Source organism: Podarcis vaucheri (assembly GCF_965113315.1).
Source record: "Podarcis vaucheri genome assembly, chromosome: 8".
Lineage (NCBI taxonomy): Eukaryota > Metazoa > Chordata > Lepidosauria > Squamata > Lacertidae > Podarcis > Podarcis vaucheri.
This window is the reverse complement of record NC_138766.1, coordinates 66,359,305-66,385,111: the sequence shown is the minus strand read 5'-3', so window position 1 is coordinate 66,385,111 and position 25,807 is coordinate 66,359,305. Positions and strand designations below refer to the sequence as shown.

Below are 25,807 nucleotides of genomic sequence, written 5' to 3'. Positions count from 1 at the left end.
AGTGCTGGATGGTGTAAACCAAACCTTGTGGCCAGTGCACCATGACTTACAACTCTGGCATGCTACCAGAGACATTCGCGAGCAAAAGGAGCTGCTGCCTTAAGACAAATGCCTGATGCTCTTAAACAAAGGTGAAGGAAAATGTGGGGCTATATAAGTCAATGGGTTTTCCCACCAGAAGAAGTAATGAGCTGCACCACTGCTCCTGGTGAGAGGAATTCGAACAGACAGCTTATCTGCAGGTTTAAATAAAACTTGTCATAAAATCTATTTCTTCCCCCCATAGACTCTATAACTTTTTGTTGCACAGTCCTGAAATGCCATGTAGCCAGGAAGAAGAACCTGGTTTCGAACAGCTAAATACATGGAACATTTTCATTAATAATAGCAACCCCATTCACAGCTGCATAATTAACACCTTGAATAAGGGAGGGAAAGGGCAAGAAAGTTAATTTTTGTAGGCATTCCTGTAGCCTGTTTCTGCAGCGGTGATGGGCTCACTTTGTTAAAACCCTTGGTTCTTTTCTTCCTTGTTCTTCAGTTTCTGTAGACTCTAATCAGCATAACGTGTGGGCCTTGTACCTTTGCAGCAGCAGATGTCTCATTGCTGAAGGTACCGCCATGGGTGCAAAATCCCATCAAAAGCAGAACAGAAATCAGGGCAGGGTAGTTAAGAAAATAGAGCATGCAATAATTGGGTGGTATGGACATCCTTTAATGTTCTTTAACTTGTGTTATGCTATGGAATGCTCTCCCTAGGAATGCTCGCCTGGTGCCCATATGGTTGTGTCTTCAGTACCAATCTAAGGGTTCATCCAGATTTCTTTTTTGTGCCATGTTTCTAGGCACAGGTCTGGACTTTAAAGCTCCATGTCGAAGTGGGTTGTTGTTTTTTTCCTGCCCCAAAACTTTCCCTGAGAAAACCTGTGTTTTACTGCTGAATCATAACAAATGCCCATCAGTGGGTGGTTTTTAAATTCCATGTCTGACAGCAATTGCCACTCGTTTGCTTTTTATTGTCTTTTATGTGCTGGTTTTTTTTATACTTGGCTTTTATGCTTGCTGGGTTTTTAAACTTATTGCAGATTTTTACTGTACCTTTGTTTTATCGTTATGCTTTATTTTTCTGTACTAGGCCCAAAGCATTTATTTCATGGTGTATCTTATGAGCATAATAATGAATGAAGGAATGAATGGAATTAGAATTCAGACTCAAAGATGCCAGATTTGACCTCGTTGGCAATGACTGGCAGGGAAGTTTGCAGTCCTGGACAAAAGTGGGGCTTAACTTCAACATCATTCAGAAAATGCACACACACAGTCTCTGTATACATTTGCAGTTAGAGCTACTGGGAAGTTCTCCTGCACAACCTGCCTTGGAAGGAAAGGGAGCAGTGGAAAATCATAGCAATACACTTTCCCAGCTCCCTTTCCCCCTGTCCCAAGTGGGAGGATTTCTGCTGTTCATTTATATTAATGGCCAAAGCCTAGGACCAACCATTATTAATTTCTAATCTAATTTTGAGCACAACGGATAGGGCTTCTCCGGTGATTTATCTATACATTCACAAGCACATAAGCACATTCCTTTCTTTAACCAGAGTGGTGGAATTCCCCCCCCTCCATTTTTGTCTGAACTCTTGCTGAGCCCTTTAAAAGCCGTTGGTGGTTTAAAATAAACTAGTATTTTACAGCTCCTTCACAAAACAACGTGAGTTCTGCCAGAAGCTCCAAAGCAAGATGAAGAAGTAGAGAACAATCATTTCCACATAATGAAATTGTTTGAAAAGCTTTCCCTTGACGTACCTATATAAGTACTATTTTGCTAGGAATTCTTGCTCCAGTGCCAATGATGTGACACACAATACTGTGGCTTGGCAGCTATACCACCACTACAGCTGAGAGGGTGGCTGAAGGCTGCAATCATAAACACACCAGGTCTCTTTTGACATCATAGAATTCACTTCAAAGCAGACGTACCTAGAAATGTCCTGCACAACTTGGTTGAATTGTGACCACTAATTATTAACTGGTAGTCGTCACTTAGCCCAATGAACATTGTTGTTGTTGTTGTTGTTTAGTCATTTAGTCGTGTCCAACTCTTCGTGACCCCATGGACCAGAGCACGCCAGGCACTCCTGTCTTCCACTGCTTCCTGCAGTTTGTTCAAACTCATGCTGGTAGCTTTGAGAACACTGTCCAAGGATCTCTGTCGTCCCCTTCTTCTTGTGCCCTCCATCGTTCCCAACATCAGGGTCTTTTCCAGGGAGTCTTCTCTTCTCATGAGGTGGCCAAAGTATTGGAGCCCCAGCTTCACGATCTGTCCTTCCAGTGAGCACTCAGGACTGATTTCCTTAAGAATGGATAGGTTTGATCTTCTTGCCGTCCATGGGACTCTCAAGAGTCTTTAAATGTATTTTGGCACCCTGTCTTTGGGATTCCCCACATCTTTTCAAAGGCAACCAAGCATTCTCTCTACACAAGCACATCTACTTGCAATTATAAGCCTCCCCATGTGCTGTTTTGAAGTTCTCCTTCCCCTGCAAGCCAATTGTAGGGGGTGCGGGGGGGGGAGATGGGGGAAACCCCATTGCACGAGTGGAAACCCTTATGTGAGGCTTCCACTGATGGCGTTCATTGGTGAATTCCGCCCAATGTGTTTATTCACAAATGTATAGGTTTAGCTGGTGTTACTGGGTGTGCAGAAACAAACAGGGTACTTAATGTACAGCACCATTCAGTTTCCTACCATCCAAATCAGCTCCAAGTGAAATGAAAATCTTCCATAAACCTTCTAGCTTTTCTTTCCACTCCTAAGACTGTCCCTCCCAGGTGAAACCAGTTCAGTCATTATGCTGGCCTATGGGTGTGAGTTAGAGTCCAGAAATCTGGAACAAAGGGTTATTTTCCACAGCCAATTGTCCCCTGTCCCCTGTTAGTGTGTGGAACAAGAGGCCTCACGCCGAGCAAACTGAAGAACTCCCTTCGTTTCTTTACTTTGGCTGGAATGCCAAACATCTTCTGGGATTTAACAGAGAAGGAAATGTAATCTCGGTGTCTACTGAAAGTGCTCAAAACAAGGGCACAGGCACATATTTCTAAGGAAAGTAATAAGGTGTGAAAGAAGTGTTGTAAGCCATGAGCACACAAACAGACCTAGACTCTGCCAGTGTTCCCCTAAGTCTATCAGAGTAGCACCATCTCTATATCTGCACAATGAAGTCACTGTCAGCAAGAGTGTGCCACGCCATGTACACACCCACGAAAGTAGGACACGGACTGCAATGTTCCCACATCTCTCTCTTGGAGTCCCTGTGATCTGCTCTCAATTACAGTGGCGGCACCATAATTTTATCTGTTATTTTTCTGAACGCACTGACATTTTCTAAATTCACAGGCCCATGGCTTTCTCAAAGGTGGAACTTTCAACTTCCTAAAACTTTTCAACTTAAGAAGGATTTCACTGTTGCTGGCACCTCTGCCCATTTTGTAGAGACTGAGATCTAAACCAGGGTTGAGATCGGGGCGGGGGGGACTGGGGAACACCAAACTGGCTGAGTTCAGAGGTTTGCGCATCTATCTTATTTTTAAAAAGCCAATGTATTCTGAATAGTGGTGGCCAATGTATTCTGAATAAGTGAGTTTTACAGCTGGCTACCACTGCTGGGTGAGAGGGAAGGAATTACCACCAGAAGATACTTTCTAAATAAAAGTAAATTGGCTCCTGTTGTATAATTTGACCTTTTTCCTTTCTCAATGTGGTTCATATCTTTATCTATATAATTTAAGATTACCTATAATTGCTTTGGATAGGGACGTGGGTGGTGCTGTGGTCTAAACCACTTAGCCTCTTGGGCTTGCCTATCAGAAGGTCGGTGGTTCGAATCCCTGCAACGGGATGAGCTCCCTTTGCTTGGTCCCTGCTCCTGCCAACCTAGCAGTTCGAAAGCACGCCAGTGCAAGTAGATATATGGGTACTGCTCCAGCGGGAAGGTAAACGGCATTTCCGTGCGCTGCTCTGGTTTTGGTGTTCCGTTGCGCCAGAAGAGGCCTATTCATGCTGGTCACATGACCCAGAAAAGCTGTCTGCGGACAAACACCGGCTCCCTTGGCCTCTAAAGCGAGATGAGCGCCGGAACTCCAGACTCATCCTTTACCTTTTTATAATTGCTTTGGAGTAGTTTTCTGCTATCACCCACTGCAATTTGTATCATTTGCGGTTGTGTTCAAAAATCCAAATACTTTGTAGCTATAGACACAGGCAGGGAGATGACACATGCAGCAAAGCGTGTTCTCATTAAAAAGAGAGCACGTGTTGCGGATGGGGCCTGACAAAACATCCTCAGCTGCAGCCAGGCTGGGGCAAGAGTTTGAATTGATTGGTGATTGCTGTTACTGGGGAAAAAGTAATGTTTCCAATTAAGGGGTGGAGTCAAAGGTTATTTATACTGGGTCCACAGCTTGTTCCTTTCTCTTTCGCTGTGGACACCGGATCAATACCGGAGCGAATTCAGCGAGAGATTGGTTTTTATAACAATTCCCTTGTTCTTAATTTTACTTTTATCCTTCTCTTCCTGCTTATTGTTCTTCCTTCTCCTCATTATTTATATCAGTTGTTCCCTTTTAGTTGGCTTTTGTTTTCCTTCTGAATTTTAGATCCCTTCCAACTCCATAATTCTTGATTCGTTAGGGCTGTAGGCAGCCCGGGGGGGGGGGCGCCCTGGGTCCCGGGTAGCTTACGGCCCGATCCTCGGCCGAGCTTATAGTTTGGGCCTGGGTATTGCCCTCCTCCCTGCCCTCGGGGTGGGCCTTGTCTGGCCTAGCTGGCCGTTTCCCCCTCCTCCCGCTCTTCCAGGTCTGTGTGAGGCCAGTTGGGGTCGTGGGGCTCTCTTGGGTCGCTCCCCGCTCGAGGAGCCGAGGCGCTTGGCCTCGGCGGGTCCGCTTGCCCACCTCCAGCGGTCCCGGCTGAAGGGCAGTCTCGGGACGCGGTGCGGCGGCGGCGCGGCGGCGGCGCGGCCTGCCGGGACCCCTTCCCCGCGAGCGGGAGGGTGGCCGGGGGGGTGACGGTGGGGCCTACCTGGCTCCGCGGCGTGCTGGGACGTTGTTCCGGCGCTCTGCCTGGCGCCTGCGGGCCCGCGAGGCTGCCGCCGCTGCTGCGATCGTCGGCGGGCAGGAGGCGCGGCGCGCAGGCCCATTGTTAAGCCGGTTTGCGCTTTAGCGCTCCCGGCTTTAGTTTTAGCCCCCTGCCAATTCTGGGCCTTGGCTTTGGGGGGAGGGTGGCTGGAGGCGCTGCCATCGCGCAGCGTTTTGGCGGGAGCGCCATTTTGCTGGTCTTCTTGCGTGGTGGCCTCTAGTGGCCAGGCCGCGTAACTGCGGGGTTGCCTGCTGCAAGTGAGAGCCCCTAGTGGCTGTGCTGGGTAAGTGCAGGCACACATTCGAAAGGCTGAAGTGGTGGCCTCTAGTGGCTGTTGGGACAATTGCAGGTTAGTTAGCTGCCTGCTTTATCTTTGGTGATTATTTAGCCACCTGTTTGATTGACAGGTCATTGTAACCCAGGGGTGAGTTTACGGTTGTTCTTAATTGTTCAATTTTATTTATTTGTATTTTAATTTCTAATTAATTTCTCTTTTGTTTGTTTTGTTTTGTTAATTTCAATTATATTTTATTTATTGTTTTTAAATACTTTTTTCTGTTTTCTTGCAATAGTAGGGATGGCTCCAAAGAAGGTGGCTAAGAGGCCTGGACCTGCCTCTTCCACAAAGCGTCGTATTAAAGGCCCATCCCAGGCCTTACGTTCACCTGAGCCCTCCCAGTCGTTGCAACGCCTCCAATCCATGGTTTCAGGTTTGGAGGGTGACCCAGTGGCACTGGCACGGGTTACAGCTGAGATGGAAGGCGTGATGCAACGGTGCTCAACGCCATCGACTTCCGCTGCACGTCCAGCCTCTTTGGTGGCTGCTCCTTCGTCGGCGTCATCATCTAGTGAAGAAGAGAGAGAACCATTATCAGCTGGGTTTCACTTACCTGACATGCGGCTGGCCCAGTCCCCAACCTCACCTGTGTCGCAGGTTGCTGCGCCTAGGGGTCGGAGTCAGGCCAGGGGTGGGGCCAGGAGGAGGGCATCAGCTCGGGATCGAGCTATGCGGGTGCCTCCTGCGCAGTCGTTGGGAGCTGGCTGTTCAACTCCGGGTCATTCACAGGTTGTCTCCTTTCAGTCTGTTCCAGGAACTGTCCAGCAGGGCGATATTTCGGAGTCTTCGGTTGAGGACAGCCTTCCTCCACCGCCAAAGGCTTCGTCTGGTGGGCACCGCCGTCACAAACGGAGCTCCAGGAGGCGCGCCAAGAGGAGGCGGAGGGACACTTCGTCATCTTCTACAGGTACTTCTTCCCAGAGCTCTAGCAGTGACGAGGAAGCTTCCCTGAAGCTTTACTGGGGCTTTGGTGAGACCTCAGGGCTCCCTAGGTGGGTTTGGGAGCGGAGGGCGAATTCACATCGCGCTAAGTATGGGGCGGTACAAGACTGTCAGGATGGGGTCTTGGTGCCTGACGTTAAAGTCTCCACCAATTCAGCTAGGGACCTTATTCCTGGTGCCCATTTGCCTACCAAATTGCGGTCCAGGATTCTGAACGGTCGTTATGTGGATATTTTTAGCCTAGCCCCTCCGCTTGATGGCCAGGAGCCTTTGGAGAAGGGTTATGCTGCCTCAAGAAAACGGGTGACTGTAGCCAAAGCGGACAGGACTTTTGAACGTTGGTTGGACAGTTTTCAGGTTTTTGCCGGTGTAGTTTCCGCTGCCTATCCTAGGAGGTCTTTGCACTTATGGGTTTACCTGTCCATAGTTCGCTCGGCCTTCACGATGGCCGGAGAGACCGCTGCATTGGCTTATGATCAGAATTTCAGGCGTCGAGCAGCCAAGATCCCCACGGCCCGCTGGGATCGAAAAGACTTAGATGTCTGGACCACTTACGTTGCTCCTCGCATCGATAAGAAGGCCCCTGATCAGCAGAGGTTTAAGGCCCTCCCTCAAAGGGCGGGTCGCCGTTTATATTGTTGGGATTTCAACAAGGGTGTCTGCCAGCGGCAACCCTGCAGGTACTCACACCTTTGTGAGAAGTGCTCTGGGAGCCACTCAGCATCTGTGTGTACAGGGGCACGGCGACCCTTTCGCAAGGGTGGGGGCTCTCAGCAGCCCCCAAAAGCCGCCCCCCAAGCGCCGGTCACTGGAGCCGGAAAATAGCACCCTGTCCTCCTTAGCCTACACCCCGGTGAGGCTGCAGCCGTTGTTGTCCTTGTTAGAATCATATCCTGATAAGGTAGCGGCGTCCTATTTGTGTGAGGGTTTCTCTTTAGGGTTCAGGATTCCGGTGGCATCGACCCCGGTAGCTGGGAAATTGGTTAACCAGAAATCTGTTAAAGACATGCCAGAGGTGGCGCGGAAGAAGATCAAAAAAGAACTGGCTTTACATCGTATGGCCGGTCCTTTTTTGGCCCCCCCTTTTCCCAATTTACATGTGTCACCCTTGGGTATAGTTCCCAAGAAAGCCCCGGGGGAATTTCGCCTCATTCATAATCTTTCTCACCCTAGAGGCACGTCAGTAAATGACGTGATTCCCCCGGAGCTTTGTTCAGTACGTTATGCTTCTCTTGATCATGCGATCAAGATGATACGGAAGTTTGGGCCTGGTGCCCTTCTAGCAAAATGCGATATTGAATCGGCATTTCGGCTACTTCCGATCCATCCGGACGATTTCTGGTTGCTAGGTTTTCAGTTTGAGGGAGAATTTTACTTTGATAAGGCCATGCCTATGGGCTGCTCTGTGGCCTGTGCAGCTTTTGAGTGTTTCAGTTCCTTTCTTGAATGGGCCTTGCGTAATAAAACCGGCCTGGAGGGGGTCACTCATTATCTTGATGATTTTTTGGTGGCCTCAGCGAGTGATACAGGGGACTGCGTTGTTTTGTTGCAGGCATTTGCTTCCTTAACGGAAGAGCTGGGGGTCCCGTTGGCAGCGGAGAAGACCGAGGGTCCCTCCACGCAGCTTACTTACTTAGGTATCTTGTTGGATACCGTGGCCCAGACCTCCAGTTTGCCAGCGGATAAGATAATTGCCTTGAGACGGGTCATTGAGGAGTTAATTCCCTTGAAGAAGGTCACTCTCCGTCAGCTGCAGTCGTTGTTAGGTCATTTGAATTTCGCCTGCAGGGTGGTTGCCCCTGGGCGACCATTCTGCTCCCGCTTGGCTAGACTCACTTCAGGTTTGAGGGCCCCGCAGCATAGGGTGCGCCTGTCTGGCCATGTGCGTGCTGACCTCAGTATTTGGTTGGAATTCCTGCAGGAATTCAACGGTGTGTCTTTGTGGCAGGACGTTTTAAACCTCCACAATGACTTCCAGGTGCACTCGGATGCAGCGGGGTCCCTTGGTTTTGGGTTGTTCTGGGATGGCAGGTGGTGTGCTGAGCGGTGGCCTTCCGCTTGGCGTGGGGAAGCTATAACTCGGGATTTAACTTTTCTTGAGTTTTTTCCCATTGTAGTGGCCGTGCACTTGTGGGTTGAACAATTCAAGGACCACCGAGTTTGCTTTTGGTCCGATAATCAAGCGGTGGTGAAGATACTAGCCAAGCAGTCTTCACGTTCTCCGAGGGTATCGGCCTTACTACGGGTTTTTGTTTTACATTGTTTGCGTTTTAATATTGTATTTTCTGCCCGTTTTGTTCCGGGCATATCTAACGAGATTGCCGATGCTCTGTCCCGTTTTCAGATGGAGCGATTCAGATCCCTGGCGCCAGTGGCTCGAGACCGTCCGGAAATTTTCCCGGATCATCTCTGGAACCTTGGCAGCACTTAGTTTTACAGGGAGTAGCTGCATCTGTTGCCCCCTCCACTTTGCGGTCTTATAAAAAGGCCTGGGCAGATTTTTTATTGTTTAATGGACAGGCGATTGGGGAGGTTACTGCCCCCCATTCTTCCTCGCAGGTACTCAAGTATTTAGCACATCTATTCCAGATGCGTAGGGCGGCCAGGACGCTGCGTCTTCATTCGGCAGCAATTTCCTTTTTTAGCAGGGCATTTTTCAACAAGGATCCCTGTGGGAAGTTTGTGGTTCGTAGAGCTTTGGAAGGTTGGGGGCGTCTCACTCCCTCTAAACCTACCCCCAGACGGCCTATCACATTGGGGTTGCTGGCCCAGATGCGTACTAAATTGCGTAGCATCTGTTGGTCCTCATTTGAGGCTCGCTTATTTTCTGCAGCCTTCTCCCTAGCTTTCTTTGGGGCCCTGAGAGTAGGTGAGGTGGTCCTTGAGACTATGCAAGATGGGAGATCCAGGGGTTTGTTGTTGCAGGATGTGAGCATATCTCCATCGGAATTGCACGTTAATATCAGAAATTCAAAGACGGATCAGTTGGGTAGGGGAGCCATGCTTAGGCTCCCGGCGTCAGGGGCTGGTGGACCTTGCCCAGTAAGGGATCTTAGAAAGTACCTTGCCTTGCGTCCTGTGGGTGAAGGGCCCCTGCTTATTCATGAGAATGGGCGCCCGTTAGGGCGGCATCAATTCACTAAGGTGTTGCATAAAGCAGTTGCTGCATGTGGCCTTGAGGCATCAGAGTTTGCTCCTCATTCCTTCCGGATTGGGGCGGCAACGACAGCTGCCCATTGGGGTTTGTCGGTGAATAGGATAAAAGACATGGGGCGGTGGAGGTCGGATGCGTTCAAGACTTATGTGCGCAGATAATGTGTTTTGGTGTACTTATATTTGTTTTTCACCCTAGGTCTGGTCACTATCCATATCTGGATAGTAGGGCACAGTATTGTGCATTGGGCCGCTGACAGAGCTCGCCAGTCGGGATTGGGAGCCGGCCTGGGCCTTCCACAGCGAGTGCAAGTGTCCTGGATTTCCAGACGGGGGATGCGTTGGAGGGAATTCTTACCACTGATGCATAGGCGTGTCCTTCGGTTTGGCCCTCCTTCGGCGATTGTGGTACAGCTGGGGGAAAATGATTTGGTGTCCACTCCCTGCTTAGTTTTACGTATGGCTATGTTACAGGACCTTAAGGATTTGGCGGCAATGGTCCCTAATACTAAATTGATTTGGTCGCAGCTGCTTCAACGTCGCATCTGGCGGGGCAGTCCCAGCCCGGCGACCGCCGAACGAGCTAGGAAGCGGATTAATTCCGCGGTGGGCAGTTTGGTGGTGGGCTTGGGAGGATGGGTCATTCCTCACCCTCTTATTTCCTTCAAAGATGCAGCACTGTACAGGGATGATGGTGTTCATCTTTCCACATTGGGGAATGAGGTCTGGTTGGAGGATGTAGTGTTCAGATTGAGGGTGTGGTTTGGTCTGTGAGTGGTTGGCGGCGAGCGTAAGGGCTCGGGTGGCGGTTAGGCATTGGTTAAATTGGTTGGTGGAGGGGTATGGATTGGCTGTGCCTACCCCTCAAATGCTGCTGCGGCATGGGAATTCCGTTAAAGGAATTCTGGGGCTTACCATCCCCTTGTCCAAACCCCTGGAATCGGGTGCGGGCCGTGTAAGACCCCAAGGCGCAGGCAGGGAGGAACTGAAGGGTCTGTAACGCAGCTCCAGTTGCCCTGCTTGTTCCTCCATACTGACTTACGCTGGAATCCGGGAGTCAGTACTATCCCCAAGGCGGGGGGGGATAGCTAGTCATAAACCAATGCCTACGCAACCACTCAAAAAATTTGTATGATAATAAAAGTTGTGGCCAAAATTATGCCAAAAACCTTAAACAAAAATTTATGTGTGATGTGTGAGTTATTGGGTTAGGGATGGTTTTGGGGGACCTCAGCACGCAAAGCGTGTTCTCATTAAAAAGAGAGCACGTGTTGCGGATGGGGCCTGACAAAACATCCTCAGCTGCAGCCAGGCTGGGGCAAGAGTTTGAATTGATTGGTGATTGCTGTTACTGGGGAAAAAGTAATGTTTCCAATTAAGGGGTGGAGTCAAAGGTTATTTATACTGGGTCCACAGCTTGTTCCTTTCTCTTTCGCTGTGGACACCGGATCACCCGCCCGCCCTCCCTTGAATGGGGCTGCTGCTTGACCTTGCTATTGCCTGTCATGGGGTCGTCCGCCTTGGTGCGGGGGCCTAGTAGGAATTTTTCCAATTGGCTGATTAGTGTGTGCCTTTTGGGTTTTGCCTACTACGTAGCAAATCGTCACAACTTGTAAGGTTGGCGGTTAGGCATTGGTTAAATTGGTTGGTGGAGGGGTATGGATTGGCTGTGCCTACCCCTCAAATGCTGCTGCGGCATGGGAATTCCGTTAAAGGAATTCTGGGGCTTACCATCCCCTTGTCCAAACCCCTGGAATCGGGTGCGGGCCGTGTAAGACCCCAAGGCGCAGGCAGGGAGGAACTGAAGGGTCTGTAACGCAGCTCCAGTTGCCCTGCTTGTTCCTCCATACTGACTTACGCTGGAATCCGGGAGTCAGTACTATCCCCAAGGCGGGGGGGGATAGCTAGTCATAAACCAATGCCTACGCAACCACTCAAAAAATTTGTATGATAATAAAAGTTGTGGCCAAAATTATGCCAAAAACCTTAAACAAAAATTTATGTGTGATGTGTGAGTTATTGGGTTAGGGATGGTTTTGGGGGACCTCAGCACGCAAATGCTGCTTTGTTCCACTGTTCTTTAATGTTGCCATTTTGTAGATCTTTTAATCATTGGTTGTATTTATTTTATGCCATGTAATACCTTAGGCATTTTTAGGAGGAACAACAGTAATTAAATGAAATAAGCAAACAAATAAATTCCAGGTAGATGCTACACGTCCAGAGGTCATGTGCCCTTTTTATATTGTATGGTCCTCAGATGAAGGACAGTATAGAAATTTAATATGAATGTTCAGGATTGGACTCATTTTATACCTATTTTTTTTTCTCCTGCAACAAACAACAAGAACACCTTTCCTCCATGTTAACCAGTCCCTTTTCTAAGTTCAGCAGATGAAGCCCTCCTGGTGTTTCCTACATGGGATGAGATACATGGGGTGGGGGCCCAAGAAATTACTTTTTCAGTGGTGGGTCATTGCATGTAGATTCTTTCTCTACTACTAAGGTGTATCCGGCCTCATTTCTTTATAGCTTCAGGTAGCTGGTCAAGGTGCATCTTTTTTTCTTTTTCTTTTTGAGGGTGTTTTCAGGAGAAGAGGTCTGATTCCATCACCACTAGTTATTGTCATTCAATTTGTTGTTTTATATTTTAAATGCATTGTGGTTGTTGCTGGTTTTTTTAAAAAAACAACAACAACAGGCATGGCTAAACTTGGCCCTCCTGATGTTTTGGGACTACAATTCCCATCATCCCTGACCACTGGTCCTGTTAGCTAGGGATGATGGGAGTTGTAGTCCCAGAACAGCTGGAGGGCCAAGTTTGGTCATGCCTGTTTTAAGATATATACTGTAGCTATTCATTTTAATTGCAGACCGTCCTGTGGCCTATGCAGAGGGTGGAATATAAATCATCTAAATAAATAAATGCTTTGAATATGTTTGAAGTCTTTTAAACATTCAGTTACACCAGTGAAAATGCGAAGTTTCAAAATATGTCCATTGCTCACCCACTCAATTTCATTCGGGGGGGAAGGAATGCTTCATGAAAACATGTCCCTCAGACAGCATTGGTCAGGAGAAGGCATACTATGAAGAACTTAATCTTACTTCAAATATTTTAACTGATGACGGAGCACTATGCTGCCCCCCACCCCCCACAAGACTGAATTTCGGTATCTTCAAACCACTCGTTCATACATATATATGAGCAGCATCAAAGAAATCTATGAGCAGACGAATGACCTTCTTGAATACCAAGGGGGATGAGGCAGCACTGCCATTTCGTGGAATTAAGAATTCTAGCTGCTTCAAAGCAGGCAATCCATGCCTATTAAAAGGAATCGTTGTGGCTTATCATGTAAATAAGAGGCTGGATTAAAAACGGTTTAAATGCCTTTTTTACATGTTAAACTAGTGGGGAGGAAAGATGAGTTTGTGACATTTGAATGTTATTTGGGAGAATATTTAATTAGTATATGAGCCTAACATATCAGGCCGGATGTCCTTGCCTCCAAGTGTTTTTCTCCCCACCCCTACTCTTTTTATTATGTCACTATAAAGGAAATTTAGTTGCGTCACAAAAAAAGAGAGTAGCTTTACTGATATAGCTGCATTTAGATTTAATACGTCACCTTCAAGGCATGTACTCCAGAAACTACTTGCTCCAAAGGTGCCCTGAGGAAAACGCAGGCAGAACTGTAACAGCGAGTTGTTGAAGCTGAGGACCTAGAGAGCTTTCCCACCTCCTTTCTATCCAGTTTGCAATATGTCACAACCTCTCAAGAAATCCCAACATGTCACCTCCATTTGCTTCACGGTGCTCCGCCTGACCCAAAGTTTCCTGGTCAGTCACAGGCAACACAAACATGATAATATTAGCTCTGGCTGCCCACAAAAGGAAACAAACAGGCTCACTAGAACCCAGCAGATGCAACTGATCTTCAGTAATGAGAAAAATACAGTCAATAATACTTCTGCAGAAATCATTTTGTGAAAGACAAGAACCGTGGTGCAGCAGTAGATATCGTCCTAGGTAAAGGTAGAGGTACCCCTGACCGTTAGGTCTGGTCACAGACGACTCTGGGGTTGTGGCCCTCATCTCGCTCTATAGGCAGAGGGAGCTGGCGTTTGTCCACAGACAGCTTCCGGGTCATGTGGCCAGCATGACTAAGCCGCTAAGTGCACGAAAACGCCATTTACCTTCCCACCAGAGCGGTACCTATTTATCTACTTGAACTTGATGTGCTTTCGAACTGCTAGGTGGGCAGGATCAGGGTCAAACCACCGACCTTACGATCATCAAGCCCAAGTGGCTCGGTGGTTTAGACCGCAGCACCACCTGCATCTCAATAAATGTCATCCTATAGCAATGGGAGTGATGGAGACTCCATGGTGGGGGGTCTGAAAAGCCACAGAGTCCAATGAGGCAGGGCAGAAGGGCTCAACTCTTCATGATAAAAAGGATGATAACGGATGCCATTTTTGTATATTGCATAGGTTGCCAACTCACCAGAGACAAGCTCCTGAAATGAAACATGAAACGGGGATGGATTATAATATCACATATTATGTTATTATGAATGCTAGCCTTGCTATGTGTAATAATTTAAGAGTAATCCCATGTCAGAAGAGGCACTGTTCATTTCAACCCATTCACAATAAGGAAAAAGTAAGCAATTAGGATTGGAACTTAAAACAAGCCAAATCATACTATTAAGATAATTTTAAAAGTGCTGCTCACAAGGGGAGATGTGGTTTCTTTTAATACCACTATGTCTTATTTTAAATAAATGTTAAATTAATAGCTCTGATGTGATGTCTCCAATGACTATTTAAACTAAGGAAATAATCACCAAAGTTAATTTTTCAAGGGATAGGGAGAATCTTGGCACACTTTTGTATTACTCCCCCCCCCACACACACACACCTTTGGGCCAATAGCCAAGGTAAAGGTAAAGGTAAAGGTACCCCTGCCCGAACGGGCCAGTCTTGACAGACTCTGGGGTTTGTGCGCCCATCTCACATCTATTGGCCGGGGGCCAGCGCTGTCCGGGGACACTTCCGGGTCACGTGGCCAGCGTGACAACGCTGCTCTGGCGAGCCAGAGCCGCACACGGAACGCCGTTTACCTTCCCGCTGGTAAGCGGTACCTATTTATCTACTTGCCCCCGGGGGTGCTTTCGAACTGCTAGGTGGGCAGGCGCTGGGACCGAGCAGCGGGAGCGCACCCCGCCGCGGGGATTCGAACCGCCGACCTTTCGATCGGCAAGCCCTAGGCGTTGAGGCTTTAGCCCACAGCGCCACCCGCGTCCCAAAGGTCACTACAATTATATATATGAAGATATAAACATAATTTGTTCCACTTAGCTGAGGTTACTTTTTGGAAGCTATCATTAATCTGATTTATAAGGCCTTTAAGAAAAGCAGCAACACACTACATCATTTCTGACAGCAGATTTTGAAATCTTAGAACAATGAGATAGCAAAACTAGAACATTGGTCAATTCCCCTTCTCCAATTTTGTGACAACCAGCTGAGACCTAGTTTGCTCTTTATCTGCCCTCTGCTGCAGTCAAAAGCCAATAATGTTTTTAAAGCAGTTTATGAATTCTATTTGTACACTCTGTTTCCTGCCCTTTATTTTGAACTTGTGTTCTAAAGCAATGGAAATATATAATTCCCCAAATCTTCCTAGTAAATGCGACCTTTTTACCAACCAGGTGACAGCAGAACCAGCTGTATTAGCTGGAAGATTAAACCAGATTAACTCAGGCTGAAAATGAAATGCATGTTTTGAGAGCAAGGGTAAGAGAGAAGTGGTTAACTCCCTCTGGATTATAATCAGTAAACAAAGCTTTTTAAATAATATTTTTCTATTAAAAACTGCCATAGCTTAACCTCAAATTATTGGTTTTCCTGCAGGAATGTCAAGTCAGTCCTTGACTGACAATATTTGTGTCTCAGCCTAAAAATACGCAAAGCTATCATGTAAACTGATTTTACAGCTGAAAATATTTATGACAGATAAAGCATAATCCCCTAATCTGCCTTCTGTGCTTTTATAGTAATTAATGAGTAACCATATATATACTCTGTTGCTCAACACACCTGTATCACTAATCCAAGCTTATACTGTCTGGCAAGGATGAATTGGTTAAATTGCTCATGAAGAATCTTGGAATTTTTATTATCAGATCTCTCAAGTCAGCCTTAAGCACTCGGGTGCCTAACCCAGGCCCATTCTGCTGTGCTCCTCCTCTGACATCAAAGCAGCTAAGCCAATGGCAGCCTGAAAGGCCATGACATTCCTTACCTATAAAGTCTACTACAGCAGAATTATCGCTGTCATCCACACAGATGTGCTAAGCCAAAAGGGTCAGAGACTGAAGGGTGAAAAGCAGGTTCTCAGAAGAAAAGGTGGTGGCCTGGTCATACAAGTGTTTCTCAGACAGTGAGCTGGGACCCATCCTTGGGTCACTTTCAGGTGGATCTCAGTGTCTCCTCAGTTGCCTGCCTTATTCCATACCCATTCATAGCCTTTTTGGTGGACCAATGCCTGCACCTGAATGCAGACCTTCCAAGCATCCCTATTTTTCAAGGGCATTCCTGATTTAAAGAAGCAGTCCTGGTTTCTGATTTGATCTCTGAATGTCCCCCTTTTCCTTAGGATGTCCCTATTTCCAATGGATAAATGTTGGAGGGTATGGAATTATCCAACCCCTACCCATCTGAAGGCAATCCTGTATAGTGTTGTTGTTTTTTACATTATCATTATGGAATGAGACATCCCCATTTTCATCAGAGAAATGTTGGAAGGTATGTGACTGTTTCTGCATGCTGAGTAAAAGTGCCCAAGAGGCAAAGAACGCTGAGAGATGGGGGTGAGTAAAAGGGAAGAAAAGCCTCTAAAGGAGGTGTTGAAGGAAATGAAAAGCTGAGATAAAAAGAGGATGGAGACAATAACAGGGAGGGAAGGAATATGAAAAAGATAAGTGAAGAGAAATGAAAAAAATTGACAGATGCAAGGCAGGGCTCAGGTATAACTGGAGAGTGAAAGGAGAGCAGGGGAAGAAATTACAGGAGATGGATAAAAATACTTTTAGAGGCAAGTGGGAGAGGGAAAACCTTGATTTAGAGCGAAGGAAGCCAAAGTGGTGACCTCCAGTTGTTGTTGGACTACAACTGCAGTCATCCCTGGCCATTAGCCATGATGGCTGGGGCTGGTAGGATTTGGACAAGCCACAAGCCAAGCAGTGGTTCTTCAGTTAGAAGATTAGTAATGGAAGAAGCTTTCCAGAATTACAGCTTGCAAATGGCTACCAGTCACACTGTGGAGCGCAGCTACAGGTGAAGTGTGATCTTGGCTGTGTTTGTTGTTCATGCAGAGTAAAAGGAAAACCATACTGGTCTGGTCAAGGTATCCTAGAAATGCTTCCCAAAGTCATCAGCAAGATGCAGGAGCAACTTGGCAAATAACCTAGAAAGGACTCCACAAAGGCAGAATTAAAAACTCTGCAATAAATGGTGAGAAGATGGATGTTGTCATGTTTGGTTATGCGGTGTAATAAGCACACCTCTGCTAATATTTTGTTCAGTTAAAATCTACAGAATCACATGAATGTTAAAAAGCTGGGCTTCAGTGGTTCAGTTTGATTGGACAGCTATTAAGCAACATTGAAGCCAGCCTGGAAGTTACTTGAGTTTTCTTCACTGAGAGTTTAAAATAAAATAAAAAAATAAAAGAAGACATTTGCCTGCACACATGAGAATTTATATTCAGTTCCCCTTATATACCACATTATTGTATATTATTGTACTTCCTGAAATGGAGTTAACAGTCAAATAATATAAAACAAGTAAAAAAACCTGCTGTGCCTTATCTTAATGAAAACATTATATTTTGAGGGAAGCTACATGACAAAAGTTTCCAAGGAAAATTATTCAAATTTTTATGAGACATAAAGAAGATATTGTTTCTATGTCATATACTAAATTTTCTAGTGATTTTATTTTAAAGCATATGTGGGGAATTATGCGCTGCAGTCATTTATGGAACACAATGGCTTAATAGACTATTAAAGGGAAAGGGGGGGGAGAGAAAACTCCCCAAGAGGTGATGAGAATGTATAATTATATTTAAAAAACTTTTATAGTAAAGACATTCCACACCAGTCATAATTTTATTAAGATGAAATGCAAGAAATTGGTCCTCTCCTTCCCCTCGGTAACCAGAATTCTGGGGACAGGTTTAAAGTAATTCATCATACTGTGGTACCTTGGTTTAAGAACAGCCCTGTTTAAGAACTTTTCGGTTTACGAACTCCGCAAAACCAGAAGTACTGTCCCGGTTTGCGAACTTTACCTCAGTCTAAGAACGGAATCCGAATGGTGGAAGGGCACTGGCGGCGGGAGGCCTCATTAGAGAAAGCGCACCTTGGTTTAAGAACGGTTTCGGTTTAAGAACTGACTTCTGTAACCGATTAAGTTCGTAAACCGAGGTACTACTGTACTGATAGGACCTCTCCATAACTGGTGTTTTATTGCAGGTGTATCCTGCAACATTTTTCCTCACATAGTAATAGTGCATTAGCAGTGGATTCATTCTGCTTTAGTTTGTTCCAAGATGCTTCTTCAATGCTGTCTAGATGGGCTATCGCACAACAAAAGCAAAACAAGTATATACCACTTGTGGTATAACTGTGAATGCCCCAAAAACTTTTGCAGGCTTGTGTGACCACATCATGAGCATCATGAGCACAAATCCTCAAGAACAGGGGTCAGCAACCTTTTTTCAGCTGTGGGCTGGTCCATCGTCCCTCAGACCACGTGGTGGGCCGGACTATTTTTTTTTTGGGGGGGGGGAAATGAACAAATTCCTATGCCCCACAAATAACCCAGAGATGCATTTTAAATAAAAGGACATATTCTACTCATGTAAAAAGATGCTGATTCCCAGACCGTCCGTGGGCCGGATTGAGAAGGAGATTGGGCCGCATCCAGCCCACGGGTTGCCTACCCCTGATTAAGAATATGCAATAAGAAGAACATATTGAGGGGCACGCACACACACACACACACAAATATATATATATATCGTACCCTCCAATATGTAGCAGCCCAAAACTGGAACGCCACCTTCCAGGGCTGCACTCCTGTATGGGTTACATTACCTGTGCACGTTCGCAGCTCCCCCCACCTCCAAATGCACAGCCCCCCGAAACACACATTTTGAGGAACCACGCAAGATTGCTACCCTAGAAAAAACACTTTTTGCGGCGAGAGTGCAGCCTGAAATCATTATGGCCATTTTAGCCACCATCCTATCAGAAGAAAAAAATGGGACATCCCTTTTTTCCAGGACAATTGGCAGGTATGAGATAGCAGTGGGTAAACTCATCCATTTAGGCTTGGAATGGGCTGGATCTTTCAAAGCTGTTTTTCTTTTTTCTTTTTTTTTAAAAAGAGCTTCTGTCCTAAAAGAATATATAGTATCTTAGAAGTCCACCTGGTTCAGCAACATTTAATTACTGGGTGTGCATGAAATCAATCTCTGTTATTCGCAATTTATGCTAATGCGGGCCCCTTAAGGCTCAACCATAAACAGGCAGCTATCATTAGGCTAAACCGGCTTCCTGGGAGATTTACAATTAAGCAGCTGTCCCAATTAAGCAGAGTGAGGTAGAGTAATATTTTACAGTTACGCTGCACCTTTCATCCCAAAGCATTTTTACCAATTAAAGGTACATAATGCTCTGTAATGGATGCCTCTGTGAAAGTGTTCTCATGCAAGAGTGAGAAAAGGAAGGATTTAAGCCACGACAATGCGACAAACACCTGTTCTTAAATAACACAAGATGAGCTTGTAAATTTCAAAGGGGGTGGGGGGTGGGATGGAATCCTGTCGTCAGTGAATTCATTGGAACAAATGCTTAAGAAGCTGTCTGAAAGATCCATGTGGCAAACCACGATGGCTGTTCAGACCATCTTAGTAAAAATGCAAAGCACCTGAGCTGAACATATTGCAACACTTCTTTATCAGGCCAGCGTTTATGACCAGATGACAGGATTGAAGGACTGGGAATACACCACAGACTTATGAGGTGCCTTTCCTCTTCAGATTGAATTAGTAATTTCCTCTTTGGTACAAACCATAATTTACCATTATATGGTTTATGCATAACCTCCAGACCAGGTTTGTAAGCCAGGATCAGACCATGGATGGTTTGCAATTCTAGTTTGGAGATTCAGCTTCATGTACAAGATAAATAGGTACTGCTCCGGCGGGAAGGTAAACAGTGTTTCCGTGCGCTGCTCTGGTTCGCCAGAAGCGGCTTAGTCATGCTGGCCACATGACCCGGAAGCTGTACACCGGCTCCCTCGGCCAATAAAGCGAGATGAGTGCCGCAACCCCAGAGTCAGCCACAACTGGACCTAATGGTCAGGGGTCCCTTTAGCTTTACTTTTACTTTGGGGACCTGCTTTTCAATACAACTCTTAAGAGAACCAAAGTACAATATTCTGTTGCTTCTCATTGTTTTTGTATGGCTCTCCGTGTAAATCCAGACATATGGCAGCTGGTGTAGGCAGTGTCGCTTTTGCCAATTTCCTTCGGCAATAGCTCAAAAACATCCCATTTCTTTGCTCAACAACTTGCCCCTCCCCTCAATGAAAAAGGTTAACAACTTTTCTGTCCAGATTTTCATTGTTTTAAAGATGGCAACCCTAAGAAATGTAATGTCAGAGTCAGCCCAGAGGCTCCCCACCTACACTGCATAAATAGTAGCACGTCATTGTAAGCCATTATGAAATTCTGCAGAGTCAAGATACATCAATTTATAGTACCTGTCTGAACTGTGATTTGCTTAGTCTGACAAATCTGTGTTCCAGCAGTTAATGGAAGCAGCTGAAACCATGATCTCAGTAGGATCAGCCAAAAGAGTAATTATACAAATCATGTGAACAAAAAAAGGGGGAGGAAGAGGGGGGAGATTTCTAATGAGATTATGTAGCAGATAATATATGGAATTTAGCTGGCTTTTTTATTTTTAAAAATTGCTTTTATCAGCTAACACAGCTAAGTATTGAAACACATGCTGTGGCACAATCAGATAATCAAACTGTGCACCACTCATGGCAAAGAAATGGATAATAAGCATTTTTAAACAACTAATTAATCAAAAGAATTTGATAAAGTCGTTGCTTTTCTTTCCCAATGCAGTTTATCCATCTAATTCATTCCAGTATCCACTGGTTAATTAAAAAGGTTTTGTAATTTAGTTTCTTTAATAACTTAAATAGATAATGGATAAAACAGTCCACATGAATAAATATTTTGCGGGATCCTCCCTTAATCGTATGAAAATGATGCACCGCATTTGCACATACCCCCCACGCACACTCCAAAAGGGCAAAGCTAAATGGCACAGCACTAAGAATGACAGGCCTGCGTCCAATTTCCCCTCTCTTCTCCGGAATGTTTGCTTCCTGAAATGAACGGCATGGTGTAATCACATTGCGTGTTTCCCTGTCACAACCCCACATGAACAACCCTCGCACCCCGTGAAAATGCATTATGCTATGACAGCATGTCACATATCTCAGGAGCTAAATGTTACAGGAACATGAAGAGAGACAGGATGCCTGCATGGTCACATATTTGCCAGCAAACCTTTATTTATTTATTTATTTATTTATTTATTTATTTATTTATTTATTTATTTAATTTTCTATCCCATCCTCCCTCACACATGAGCCCAGTGCAGCAAAACAAAAAGTCGGCAAAACAGTAAGGGAAAAACTAAAAACATGTCAACACAGTCAAATATCCCATAGCTAATAATTTCAAGTTTGCCAGGAACAGTATCTTTCAGCCATCAAATGCCTGGGTGAACAGGGTTTTCTTTTAATTTCTCCTGGATGTTAATTCAGAGGGTGATGGGTGCATCTCACCAGAGAGAGCATTCCACAAATGGGCAATGGACACCAAGAAAGCTCTGTCATTGGTCAGCACCAATCCACCAGTAACACTACCACCAGGACCTCCCCTACTGATCAATTATGTTCATGTGTCTAGTTACACACTCACCCATCCACAGGTATTATTGATCTGAGCTGGGCCAGGCTAGATTTTTCCTATTTTCCAAACTATAAAAACCCAGATCATGAAGATGATTGTTGGAGTTTAAAGTGAAATGACACTCACCATGGTCTGCTGGAAATTTCCTCCATTTTAAGTGAGCAGCCAGCTGAAATATAAATACCGTAGGCCAGTGTCGATAACACGGACAGGCATGGATTAATTCTTCTTTGGCAAGCTTTTCACGCTTTGCTACTTCCTGAAAGACAGTTTCATGCTTAGAAGTAGCGATGAAAAGGTATACCATATATGTGTGTGTGTATTTTAAAAAGGAAAGAAACAAATAAAGAGCAGGGAAAGGAAAGTTGCAGAAATGGAATAAGATACTCAGAAATACGTAGCTCATGAATAGTAGAGATTTTAGCACAATACAGCCAGTACACTTTGAACCTAATTTATTAACAAATTGGAAACAAATTGGAATGAATGGAAGATAGATTCGTTCAATATGAACACTGAATGGCTGTAACATTATATTCAGAAATATCAATTCCATGTCTGATAACCTAAATGTTAACAGAGCTCCTGGACTGTATATTGACATGATGGCAATCCATGTTTATTTTTACCATAGTCCTGTACTCAATAATTTAATACACAAGTGCAGGAATACACCATTAGATTAATATTTTAACTTTTTTTAAAAAGCTTTGCACAAACTTTCCCTTCTTGTCACTCATACCAACTATCTATCAAGGACTTCCCACTGATCGCCCAAAGCAAGGATGAGGAACCCATAGCCCTCCAGATGTTCTTGGACTCCAGCTCTCAGCAGCCCCAGCCAACATGGCCAGGGGTCAGGGATGGTAGGAGTTCAGCAACATCTGGGGGGCCATGGGTTCCCCACCCGATACATACATTTCAATGCAAATTTGCCTAGATCTTGCACATTTCTCCACATGCCAGTGGGTGCATGTTCTTCAAAGGTACGACTGCATGCCACATGTTGGCTATCTATGAGCCAGTCAACATTCCAGCAAGCCATTAGAATGATCAATTGGATAACTTACACTCACCACTAAAGGATGCAAGTAGATTTATTTGATTCTTTGTCTGCATCTCAGGAATTTGTGTACCCCCCCATTGTATTTTTTTCTTATTCTAATTTTTTTTTTAAAAAAGAAAATGTTTAGGTTGAGGTGTTGTTTTTTTAAAAAAAGAACACATTCAATTGTTTTTCTAAAATACACTGTGTCTGTAGCATAAATTAGACTCAAAGTCAATCCTGCTGGTGTCCACAAAGCGGTACTGATTGTTTGAAGTGTAAGCTGCTGCTTAGCAAAATCAAAAGCATCTGAGTTGTGAATCAACAAGAAGAACCCTTCAAGGAGATGTGGTTCCAATCTGAGATTAACAGGATTTGCTTCCTGCTCACACAATACACACATCAAGTATACTTAAGAGAGCATTTAGCTATTGGGCATTATAGAGTTTAACACTTCAGTCTTGTAACTTTTTAAAAAGGATTTTTAGTATATGGGGCTAAACAAAGACCTAGTAAAGCATACTATTGGTCTGACCAATATTAACAAACTGTGGTCCCCCATAAAACCTAGGGAATGGGGTCAGAGGCGGAGCTAGCTGTTCTGGCACCCAGAGCAGTGCACATGTTGTGCACCCAGGGGTGGGGCTAGCTGTCCATGGGGGCACCGCCCATGGCGAGCATCCCAGGGGGTGGGGCAGCAATGTCACACACCCCCAGAGATGACACCCGGGGCGAGGTGCACCCACCACACACCCCTTCCTCCACCAGTGAGTAGAGTCCACCAAGCCATTATTTAAGTGGAAGCCAGCACCCTCCCCTCTACTCCCCCAACACCCTTCTCATATTTGCTCGGGGAGATAGGGAGAGCTCTCAGAACAGTGTGCAGGTGAAGGAGATTCTGCAAACAGAAACACTTGCGCTCATGGAACAATTGACTTAGCACAGCTCCAGAGCTACAGTTCCCTGAGTTCCCTGGGAAGAGGGATTGATTGTTTCAAAACAAACCCACTGTGGGCTCTAGACTAAAACCCATTGAACTCAATGAGGCTCACTTATGTGTAGGTGACAATTTGCTTGTTGTCCTCTTGCTCCTCCCCACAGCTTTCCCCCATTTATGTCATGTCTTACAGATTGTAAGCCTACAGGCAGGGCTCATGTCATTTTCCAATTTTTAGGCACTTTATGTTGGCAATTACAATGAGCTCAAAGCAATGTTTTGAAGATCAGAACTTTGATGTAGTCTGCATAACGTCGGAGTCCCCAATCCTTTGGGAGAAGCTCAGTGGTAGAGCATCTGCTGTGCATGAAGAAGGTCCCAGGTTCAGTCCTGGCATCTCCAGGGAGGGCTGGGATTCTCCCCTGTCTGAAACCCTGGAGAGCTACTACCAGTCGATGAGTAGACAATACTGAGGTACATGGGCCAATGGTCTCACTTGATATCAGGCAGCTGCCTGTCCTCCTGTCCTGACACCCCATTAGGCACAAATTCAGCCCACCAATTTCGCTACCTGCCCGGGACTGAAAAAATTAAGAGAGCCTGTCCAGTGCCTAACAGGCCAGCAAATGGCTGCTGAAGTGTCCATCTTGCTAGGTTTTAATCAAGCTTTTATCCAGAGATGTAGCTTCAAAGCAACTTCCTACTGCAACTCATTGAAACAAGACAAGTAGCTTATAGAAGACAGAAGCTTCTACACATAGACGCACAATATGGTTTTTTAAAAAAGCATGGCCATTTTTTTGTTCTGGCCAGGTGCACTTAAGATTTTTTAAAAGATTGCTTACCTCTTTTACTCTTAAGTAATCTGTTGATGAGATTTTGAGAAAGTCGCAGTTTTCTTCTGTAACAACCGTGAGCACATTGTGCTGCATCTTTGGCGGGAGAGGTTCCAAAGTCCCAAAGCAACTTCCTATACCAAACTTCAAAAACATTTTTAAGAGAAGAAAAGAAGTGGAGTAAATTCTAGCACCCCTTTGTGTTTCTTTTAATTGGGTAAATCATACAACATAAAATATCACCAGTGCATTTTCCTTCATGTTGCTTTATATTACAAGCAAAATAAAATTATACACTCCCTGAAAATTCAGTTTATAATAATGTCTAGGGATGACAGGTATATTTTGCACAAAACACAGAATGGCATTATTACTTGGCTTAGAGATGTGAAGATAATGAAGCAGAAAATGGAATATGTTTTATGATCATTCATCTATCACACCTACCGATACCATTATGAGCATTATTTGCTACAATATCTTTTTGCATCTTTCATCGTATAAACAAACCTGAGAATATTTATACTGAAGCCTTAGATATTCATTCATTTATTAAATGTATTAAATATAAATTAAATTCATATATCCCACCCTTCTTCCCCAAACAACCTAAAATCCGATAAGATCATATCCAAAAGCAATAATTAAAAATGACAGTTTAAAAATATATCAAGCCTGAATGTTCCTATCCCCTTCCAAAGGTCAGGCCAAATGAAAGCATCTTTTCCATCTGAACTATGCTAGGGAAGGGAATTGCCTGATCTTCCCTAGGAGAGAGTCCCATAGACACACTGCTTCTGTGGAGAAAGCTGTCACTGACATTTTGCCCCACCCCACCCCTTGTCATCTGTGGCAGTACTACTCAGCAGTGGACAGTGCAGCACTCACCTGAGTTATGTTCGAATAAGTTGCTGCAGTATACTGGGATAGAAATGAGGAGTGGCAAGGTTGCTTTGGTGCAAATGGCCTAACAGAACCAACCTGGTGTTTCTGCTGCTGCATTTGCACCACACTGACCCTGCCAACATTGAAACCAACACTTGCCAGAGGGCTTTTTAAAAAAGTTCTTTCGATTGGACTCTAGCACTGTATTGAATTGAAGGAATGATACTTAGGACACAAAAATCATTTGCCGAATCCCCACTTCCGGATCAGGTAGACAACAGAGAGGGAGTTACTATAGAATACCTAAAGCAGAAGTGGATAACAAGTGGAGCTTCAGATGTTGTTAAGCTACAACTTCCATCACTCTCAACCAGCATGGCCAACAGCAAGGGATAGTGGAATATGTATTTCAACAACATCTGGATAGGCCACAGGTTAGCCACTCTCAACTTAAAAGATTAA

At 45.2% G+C, this 25,807-nt stretch overlaps 2 protein-coding genes across 2 annotated transcripts in view; one reads left to right on the top strand and one right to left on the bottom strand.

Annotated features, from left to right (window-relative positions):
- CNBD1 (cyclic nucleotide binding domain containing 1) overlaps positions 1 to 25,807 on the bottom strand; it is a 141,252-nt gene that overhangs the window by 35,171 nt on the left and 80,274 nt on the right. The window contains exons 7-8 of the mRNA XM_082233666.1: positions 24,470 to 24,604; positions 21,769 to 21,901 (exon numbers count right to left, since the gene is read on the bottom strand). Of these exons, the coding sequence (XP_082089792.1) occupies positions 21,769 to 21,901; positions 24,470 to 24,604 (268 nt within the window). The remainder of the gene's footprint in view (positions 1 to 21,768; positions 21,902 to 24,469; positions 24,605 to 25,807) is intronic.
- On the top strand, positions 6,126 to 11,525 carry LOC309539822 (integrase/recombinase xerD homolog). Its single transcript, XM_082236151.1, has 2 exons — positions 6,126 to 6,378; positions 8,758 to 11,525. The coding sequence occupies exons 1-2, from the start codon at positions 6,141 to 6,143 to the stop codon at positions 9,726 to 9,728; spliced, it is 1,209 nt and encodes a 402-aa protein (XP_082092277.1). The 5' UTR covers positions 6,126 to 6,140; the 3' UTR covers positions 9,729 to 11,525.

Bases quoted from the DNA above. Each gene is read 5' to 3' on its own strand.
- LOC309539822 (XM_082236151.1), top strand. From the start codon at position 6,141: ATGCGGGTGCCTCCTGCGCAGTCGTTGGGAGCTGGCTGTTCAACTCCG. The intron at 6,379-8,757 runs GTACTTCTTCCC...TCCCGTTTTCAG, and splicing joins CACTTCGTCATCTTCTACAG to ATGGAGCGATTCAGATCCCT.